General features: G+C 49.4%; 1 protein-coding gene across 1 annotated transcript in view; it reads left to right on the top strand.

Moving 5' to 3' along the window:
* FBLN5 (fibulin 5) overlaps window positions 1-9,627 on the top strand; it is a 103,505-nt gene that overhangs the window by 67,739 nt on the left and 26,139 nt on the right. The window contains exons 6-8 of the mRNA XM_007944496.2: window positions 540-659; window positions 5,393-5,515; window positions 7,254-7,380. Coding sequence (XP_007942687.2) covers window positions 540-659; window positions 5,393-5,515; window positions 7,254-7,380 — 370 coding nt within the window. The remainder of the gene's footprint in view (window positions 1-539; window positions 660-5,392; window positions 5,516-7,253; window positions 7,381-9,627) is intronic.

Here is a 9,627-nt window from a genome sequence, read left to right as displayed (position 1 = left end):
CAATTGAGCTTGATGTCCCCTGTGACTATGGTCCCAAGCCCACAGGTTCAACTACTCGGTTCCTCTGGGTAGCTGGCTGTGACCAAGCAGTGACCACAACCTTGCCCCTTGTCAGCTCTACTCTACATCTGGGAATTCTGGTCATTCACATAAACTTATAGGACCATTGTCTGCCAACCCTATTCATGGTCTTGGATACACTCTGGGAATTCTTTTTGGTGAGCCTTGGAGAGGGGACCTACTAGCATGTGTATGTATGTGCACACATGTATATGATGTGTAGACATGTTGTTTCTCCTCTTCCCAACCTGCAACCCTAGAAGGATATATGGGTGGAGGCCCTGGTCCTTTTGCTTTGGGGCCTGAGATCTCAAGAAGATCTCCAGATCTTGAGAAGTCCTGCATGGAGATCCTTGGCATTGGTGAATCTGATGTCCTGGTGATAATAGACTTTGTCATTCATCAGTGCATTTTTCCATCTAATGGGTGTGGATGTTCTGTTGTGGGAATTGTCAGTGATGTACTTTGACTTTCTACAGATGTGAACGAGTGTGCAACTGAGAACCCCTGTGTGCAAACCTGCGTCAACACCTACGGCTCTTTCATCTGCCGCTGTGACCCAGGCTATGAACTTGAGGAAGATGGTGTTCATTGCAGTGGTAATGGGATCTGGCATTAGAGATTCCCACCTGTACTTGGGGCATGGAGGGGTGAAGGGGGTGGAGGGGTGGAGGGCAAGGGCTTCCTTCACAGGTGTTTCCTCTCATTTCCCAACACATCTCCAGTTTGAGTCATTTCCCAATGTAGTGGGATCACAATCACACAGAACAGAGATGAGTCACTTCCTGAGGGGTGGTGGTGTCCACCTCTGTGGCCATTGTCATTTGACCCCTAATGCAAAGGCTTAGTGCTTGAGATGGGGCTGAAAAGGACTGGGAGTCACCCAGCTTTGCATGTTGGCTTGAGTGTTTTCTGTCCTCCCTCAGCACAGGACAGGACAGGACAGATAGGGATAAAAGTCTAAGAGTATATCCCATAGGGTCAGCATGGGGGTGGGGGTCGAATGAAGTCATATTGGTAAGTGGAAACATTCCGTGAACTTCCAAAAGCTCTACAAGTAGTCAGTGGCTGGCTGCATGCCTGGCACACAGTGTCCATTCAAGACGTAGTTCTTGAATCAGTGAATGAATATTGAATGAATGAAATTTTAATAACGTGTGAAAACATCGATGTGATGGCTTAGTCACCTTGCATATGTCTCTTCCCAACCCAAGAAGCTCTGATCCTTAACCCAAGCTAGCTTGCTGAGTACGGTTACTATTTCCTTATTAACCCTGTTCTTTCTCTTTCCCCAGAAGGTTAATCTACAATTGCCAGATATTTAGAAAATTATTACTAGATTGTGAACTCCTTAAGAATAGGGACCACGTCTTACTCATGTTTACCCCATACAACGTTCCATACAGCAAGGCCTGGAGCGGCACAAATGGTTTGTGTGCTTGTCTGCTAACCCAAAGGGTAGTGGTTCAGATCCCCCCGTGACGCTGCAGAAGCAAGGCCTGGTGGTCCGCTTCCATAAAGGTGACAGCCAAGAGAACCCTGTGCAGCTGGGATCTGCTCGGTAATGCGTGGGCACCACGAGTCAGATTCAGCTCTATGGCCACTGGCTTTTCTTTGGAGCCTCCCCCTCAGAATCCTTTCATTGGCTTTCCTTCCTTCCCTTCCTCCTTCCTTCTCTCTCCCTGCTTCTTTGCCTGTCTCTCTCTGCTCTTTGTAAGTGTGGTACAAAAGCAAACTCCACCCCACTTACTTTTGACATCACCAGCAGTTATCAATTAGCACAGTCCAATATAATGATGCTTCCCTGTATTCTTCAAAGTCAGTGGGCCATACACTAGGGTGTGACTGTCTTTTTGTTCGGCAGCATGGCAGGTTTCCCAGTCCTGAGCTTCATTGTAATAGGAACTGACCCGGGTCATGAATGAGACTTGTATGACCACTTCACTTAGGATTGGAATGTACTCTGGTCTAGGGACAGAGTTCCCCAAAACAAATGAGCACCCTCTTCCCAGGGCCAGGGAAGCCAGAGCCAACAATTAGGCGGTTACATAGAGCCTTGGACAGATTAAATGTCAGCCCTAGAAGTGGTAACCAAATACCCTCAGGCATGAAAAGCTACATTCTTCCCAGATTTCAGTTCTTCATGTTGCACTCTCCTTGCATTATGAGATGGGCGTATATGTCTCTGCAGAATTCCCTGCGAGTCCTCAGGTGTATTGACTCTGCAGAGGCAGCCTGGTAGAGGGGCTCTGGGGTAGGCAGAGCTGAGTTCAAGTTCTGGTTTTCCAATGTCTGCCTTCCATGGCCAAGTGTCCCATGAGCCTCAGTTCTCTCAGTCATTGCCCCCTCGCCCCACATAGGATAATCAAAAAGATGAAATGAGTTGGTGTACCGTAGCATCACCACCTGTTCATTTCCCTTACCTGTGGCATCCCCAGGACTTACAAGTGCTTTACGGGGCATGAGAGAAGGAAGTGTGAGATTGTGTTGGCTTTTCAAGGTGCTTACACCTTGGTTGGTTGGCAGGGATGTCCAATAGACTCACTTTGCCACCATGTCCACCACGCTGCCCTTTTTCTGTGAGACTTAGAGTGACCCTTGGCCCCTGCAGCCTTTATAGACAGGCCGACCTGGGATCACAGTGCTACATGGAAAGTGTGTCCCTGTGGCCTCCTCCTTACTGCCTTTCCGCACTTCCCCATCTTCCCAGGAGCTGGATCCCTGCTGGGTTACCACAGCTGGGGTGGCCCTCCATACAGTTCCCACCCTTTCCTAGCCCTGTCCCCTTGACCCTCAGGATTCGCTAAGCTGGCTGACCAGGAAGCCAGTCACTCACGTGGATGAGTGGGAATGGCCTAATGTGTCCTCTCTGCCAGGAACCAGGCTTGCATTTCAGCTTTTCAGTGGTGGGAAGAGCTGTAGCCCTTAGGCAAGTCTGAGGATTGAGTTGGGGTCTGTTGGAGCCCCTCCCAGCCCGAAGAGATGGGAAGTGCGAGAGCTACCCTTTCCATCTGCACTGGAACTGGCCCTGCTCAAGGGTTTGCCCCTACCCCAAAACTCAAAACCCTGATTTTCAGGCGGTTCAGGGGAGGCATTATAGCATTTTGCTGAGAAATGTAGGATCTGACTACTTGCTAGTCCTAAGAGCCCGGGTGGTGAAATGGTTAAGTGTTTGGCTGCTCACCAAAAGTTGGTGGTTCGAACCCACCCAGCAGCTCTGCCGGAAAAAAGACCTGGCATCTGCTCCTGTAAAGATCACAGCCTGGAAGACTCTATGGAGCACTTCTACTCTGCCACATTGGCTTGCCCAAGGCACCTAACGACAGCAGTCACACGGAACTTAGTCAAATTACCTACTCTGTAAGCCTTGATTTTTTCCTTTGTGAAATGCGGATGGTACTAGCACCTCGCAGATAACGCTGAAGGGCCCCTGGGTGGTGTACGTGATGAACACGCTCAGGTGCTAAGCAAAAGGTTGGGGGTTCGAGTCCACCTCCAGGTGGCTCAGAACAAAGGCCTGGTGATCTGCTTCCCAAAAACCAGCCACTGAAAACCCTACACAGCTCTAGTCTGACAAACTTTGAGTTTGCCATGAGTCGGGATCAACTCAATGGCCACTGGTTGTAAAGGGTTAAGGTGAGGATTACATGTGATCAAACAGGTAAAGGACCATTTAACCCAGGGCCTGACATCTGGTGAGCTCTCAGACACAGACAGGTTCACAGCCACTTCTAGAGGATGAATGAAATCTACCTCCTTAGCAGAAATAAGCTAGGACATTGTGTTTTCCACCAGCACTCCACCAGGCCTCTGGGGGAGGGTAGTGGGCTATGTCAGAAGCAGGTATTTTAACAATTTCTACTCTTCGAATCGGCATCTCAGTTCTGCTGGCTCATCCCATCATCCAAAGGCCACTGGGAGAGGCAGCAGAGTGTGTCCTTCTGGGAGGTGAGAGGCACTGGGTGTGTGACCCCTGGAATGATCTGGAAGTGCAGAAGCAGCCTTGTTTGCGCTGACACCCTCCTGGGTGATTCGAGCTACCAGTGGCCTGTGAGGCAGGCAGTGATCTGAGGCATGTCACATGGGGAACTAGTGAAAGCAAGCGTTTGGGAAACAGCAAATAAAAGAAAAACATGTTTTCTTTGGCTGCTTATCCAGTGAGGCTCACGTGGGAGCCCCAGTGCCAAACTCTGTGTGTGAGGAGGAGTTGGTTGTTCTGGACCCGTGGCCACAGCCACCCAGATGGATTGTAAAATCATACGCACAGTGGCTCCCCTCCACACTCGACCTCTCCAACCAGAGGGTGCCCACCTCCAGGCTGGTCCTGGAGCCTATGAGAGAAGGGTGCCCCCACCACACTACCCCACGCTGCTCCAAAGCTTTCTCTTCAAAGAGGTGTTTTGACACAATGACATTTTGTCATTTAACACCCCTTGGCATTATGAAGTAGAGCCCAGGCGCAGTGGTTAAGTGCTCGAATCACCAGCCAGTCCTTGGGAGAGAGACGTGGCAATGTGCTCCCATAAAGATTACAGCCTTTCACTCTCTCTGTCCTATGGGGTAGCTAGGAGTCAGAACTGACTCCGCAGCAATGAGTTTAACCTTATGGAAGAGTCCTTGGGGTGGCAAATGGGTAACACGCTCAGCAGCTAACCTAAAGGTTCGTGGTTTGAATTCACCCAGAGACACCTCAGAAGACATTTCCGATAAATCAGTCGCTGGGAACCCTATGGAGATGGTTCTGCTGTGATGCACATGGCATTGCCATGAGCTGGAATTGACTTGCTGGCAACTGTTTTTTGTTTTTTTTCCCTGGATCTTCTGGATACATACCTTTTAATTGTAATTTTTCAGAACATAATTGCTTCTCAGTTTTGGAGGAGAGGAATAGGTGCAGGAGAGCTGGCACTGCTAAAGCTGCCCCTTTGGAAAGACTGGGTCTCTGAATGCCAGTGAATGTGTTGGGTCTGGGGGAAGAGCTCTGTGCTCAGAAACCCGGTGAACAAACAGATCTCAGCCCCTGCGGCAGCTCAGAGGTGGAGGAGGGACTCAGCTGCAGGGCAGAATGACTCAGTGGCAGTTCCATGGAGACAAATCTCAGCTCCAGGTGGAAAGGCTTTTCTAATAATTAGAGCTGCATGAAGAACAATGGGCTTCCTCAATAGGTAGTGAGCACCCCGTGATGACAGGCATTCAAGAAGTGACTAACGCCTTCTTGGCAGGAAAGCTGTGGTATCAGGAGAATGAAGGAGATGGAGTAGATGACCCCTGGCCCCCCACCTCCAGATAGTCTGTGATAATATTAACAGCAGGTGTAATTTGTCATCCCCAGATATGGATGAGTGCAGCTTCTCTGAGTTCCTCTGCCAACACGAGTGTGTGAACCAGCCTGGCACGTACTTCTGCTCCTGCCCCCCTGGCTACATCCTGCTGGACGACAACCGGAGCTGCCAGGGTAAGACTGCGGAGGGGACTGTCTGGGGAGCCCTGGGGTGGGCCTGACGGAGGAAATCACTTGCATGTCTTTACCTGGGAGTTCCTGTGGGGCTTGAGTGGACGCTGACAGTGCACAGAGTAGCAGGCTCTGGACTGGTGCCTTCCTGCCGAGACCCATCCTCTGGCCCCAGAAGGGACATGCGCCACTCACACTTCTGCGAGGATCTCCCCAGCTGTGGAGGGCACCCTCTGCAGATGGCTGGCTCCTGCCTCCCTAGGCGGGTCTCTGTGGTCCTTCTGACTGCTGCAGACCCAGCCAGGACTTCTCGTGGCTGGGTCCTGTTCACTCAGACCAGGGCCCCTGGAGGGCGACTGGTCCGTGTGTATATCTGTAGACCCCAGAGCATCGGATGCACCCGTCTGCCCTCTAGGAACTCATCACATACATATTTCTTTATTGTGCTGAAAATATACCCAACATTTGTCAATTCACAGCTTCTACATGTACAGTTCAATGACATTGATTGCCTTCTTATGTTACGCTATCCCCATCTCTGGGCTAATTATTCCACCACCATTAATGTAAACTCAGTGCTCCCCGAGCAAAAACTGCCCTCCTCCCTCCCTCTTACCCCTGGTAGCCACTAACTGGGGTTGAGTTTTATATATTTGCTTATTTCCTATAAGTGAGATGATACAGTGTGTGTCCTTTTGTGACTAACTTATTCGCCAGCATGTTCTTTTCAAGGTCCGTCTATGCTGTGGCATCAGGACTTAATTTCTCTTTATAGCCAAGTAATAGTCCATTGTGCGTATGTAGCCGTAGCAAACCTATTGCTGTCGATTCTGACTCACAGAGACCCTACAGGACAGGGTAGAACTGCCCCACAGGGTTTCCAAGCCTGGAATCTTTACAGAAGCAGACTACCGCATCTTTCTCCTGCAGAGCAGCTGGTGGGTTCGAACCACTGACCTGTTGGTTAGCAGCTGAATGCTTAACCACTGTGCCACCAGGCCTCCTTATGCATTTATCTGCTGATGAACATTTAGCCTGGTCAGCTTTCCTCTGCTGACTTCTTAGAGGATGGGTGCGAGAGAGACGTCACACGTCTGACGCAACAGTGTCCCTCAGAGGGTCAGGGCTCAAGGCTGGCAAGGAACAGCTTTCTCCAGATGGGCCCCTTGGCCTGATTTCCAGCCCCACCCTCCACCCCCTGGAGTCCGCGGGGGAGGCTGGTGGCTGAGCGGCTCAGCCTCCTGGAACTCGCCTCATCCCGACACCCAGCCAACGCTTGCAGTGCCGTGCACAGAATGTAACGCAAGCTACCAGTGTGAGCCACACATAGAATGGTGGATTTTCTGGAAAGTCACATTAAAAAAGTAAAAAGGAAAAAAACATTGAATTAAAAAATTTTAAAAAACATTTGTTAATTTAAAAAAATAAAAGAAACAAGTAAAATGAATTTTCACCCTGTATCTTATTTAACACAATTACCCAAAATGTTATCATCAATATAAAAATTGTTGATGAAAATATGATATTCTGCAATCTTTTTTTTTTGTACTGAGTCGAACTCCGATGTGTATTTCACACTTACAGCACATCTCGGTCTGGACTAGCCACATTTCAGGTGTTGAGGAGCCACACGAGGCTGGTGGCTGCCCTGTTGGACAGCAGACTCTGTCGCAAGGCCAGTTAGCGCCAGGCCAGTGCCTGGGACATGCTGCTTCAGCTAACCCTCTGCCCTGCCTTGCAGACATCAACGAATGTGAGCACAGAAACCACACGTGCAACCTGCTTCAAACTTGCTACAATTTGCAAGGAGGCTTCAAGTGCATCGACCCCATCCGCTGCGATGAGCCTTATCTTCGCATCAGTGACAAGTGAGCCTGGGTTGTTCTGGGGGGATGAGTACGCCAAAGGGGGCCAGGGGGCTGGTCAGGGAATAGCAGCGAGAAGCATGCTCCTCTGAGAATAGATTGGAGCTAGAAATACTTTCTGTGGCTCCGTTAAGCTTTCCTCTCTCTGGTCAAAGATACGGCTGCCCCCTACCACACACGCACCCCCCTTCTCTGTCACTGCCCCGCTAGTGCCAGAGCTGTGTGAAGATTCTCCAGAAAGCTGACCAAACCAAGACGCAGGCTTCAGGAGCCTCCTTTCCCCTTTCGGACCCTGCTCTGGAGACACAGGGCCTTTAGAGCTGGGCTTCTAGACGCCGTGGGCATAGGAGTCGGCTGGGATCCCGTTCAAGTGCAGATGCTGATTGGGCGCTTCTGTGGTGCGGCCTGAGATTGGTTTCCTAGAGCTCCCGGGTCAGGCCGGTGCTGCCAGGCTGCCTGGACTGCACTGGGAACAGCGAGGTGCTGGAGAGTTTGCTAAAGCACTGCTGTGGGTGCCATTCTGACTCCTAATGACCTTGCAGGACAGAGTAGAACTGCCCAATAAGTTTAAGGCTGTAAATCTTTACAGACGCAGGCTGCCACATCTTTCTCCCCCAGGACAGCTGTGGGTTTGAACCACGGACCTTTTTGGTTATCAGCCTGAACGCTTTGAGCACTGAGCCCCCAGGGCTCCTGGAGAGGTTTTTTTTAAACATTTAATCGTGATTTGGGTGACAGTTTACCAGTAGTTTCCCATTCAACAATTTATACACATTTAGTTTCCTGATATAAGTTGCAGTCCCCTGGACGTACCAGCACTTTCCCCACTTCCGACCTCGGTTCCCTGTTTCCACTGTCCTTCGTCCCTGCCCCTTCCTGCCTTCCTGGCATTTTTGGACAGATGCTGGCTTTTGGTCTCATACGGGTTATTGTTCTGAGGAGCACATTGCTCACTGGCATTACCGTTCCCTTTATATGTCTACTGTTTGGCTGAAGGGTGATCCCCGAGGGTGGATTCAGTTCCAGTTTGAAGGGTGTCTAAGGGCCATGGTCTGGGGGATTCCACTACTCTCTCTCGGACCAGTGAGTCTGGTCTTTTTTTATGATCTTGAGCTTTGTTCTCCGTGTTCCTTCTCTGTCCAGGACCTCTGATTGTGATCTTGCTCAGAGCAGTTGGTAGTGGTGGCCGGGCGGGCAGAGGCTGTGGTCCTCACAACCTGTTAGTGCTTTGGACTGTTTCCTTCAGTGTTTGATTTTCTTCACTCTTCTTTGCTCTGAATGGGGAGAGACCAATAGTTGCATCTTAGATGACCACTTGCAAGCTTCCAAGCTTTTTAGACCCCATTTGCTACTTTCCAAAGCAGGATGTAGAGCCCTGGCTTTGTGGACTACGTCATGCCAGTTGACTGAAATGTCTCCTGAGGCTACGATCCTAAGCCCCCAAGCCCAGTGGCGCAGCCCTTTAAGGTGTCAGGTTATACCTCATAAGATTTCATACCTTTGTCCCTGTATGCTCTATACACGGATGTATTTTCAGCACATACACATTTGTAGGTAGAACTGCCTTGTCAGGCCTACATACGTAGTTGTGGGTGTACTCTCATATGCCACCCTGTGCTTGTTTGTTTTGCATACCTATGAACCCACTCATAAATTATCGTCTGTTCTTGCAGGATTGTGTGTGCAGTAGTGTTTATTGTTGTTGTCTTTTACTCTTGGGTCCCTCCCAGTATCTTCCTTCACCTTGACCATATCATGCTGACCTCCTCTTGGTTGTGAATTGCCTTTCCCTTCAGCCAAGTTAATCCGTGTCTACTCTCTACTTAGTGATTTTTCCTCCCCTCCCCTTAGATCCCTGGAAACCATCAAGGACTGTTTCTTTCTGTGTGTAAACCTTTTCTTGATTTTTATAGTAGTGGCCTCATACAATATTTGTCCTTGCACGATTTACTTATTTCACTCAGCATAATGACCTCTAGGTTCGTCCATGCTATGAGGGGTTTCTTGGATGCTTGGTTATTTTTTTTAAACATTGCATGGTATTCCACTGTATGTATGTATCATTCATCTATTTTTGGGCACATATATTGTTTCCACCTTTTTGCCATTGTGGATAGTGCTGTGATGAACATGGCTATGCATATATCTGTTCATGTCATGGCTCTTACTTCTCTAGGGTATACACCTAGTAGTGGGATTGCTGGATCATGTTATTTCTAACTTTTTAAGGAAGCATCATATCATTTTCCA

Source organism: Orycteropus afer, unplaced genomic scaffold (genome assembly GCF_000298275.1).
Source record: "Orycteropus afer afer isolate SDZICR_OR568_19922 unplaced genomic scaffold, OryAfe1.0 scaffold00127, whole genome shotgun sequence".
Lineage (NCBI taxonomy): Eukaryota > Metazoa > Chordata > Mammalia > Tubulidentata > Orycteropodidae > Orycteropus > Orycteropus afer.
The sequence above is the reverse complement of the archived record's forward strand: the minus strand, read 5'-3'. Positions and strand labels throughout refer to the sequence as shown.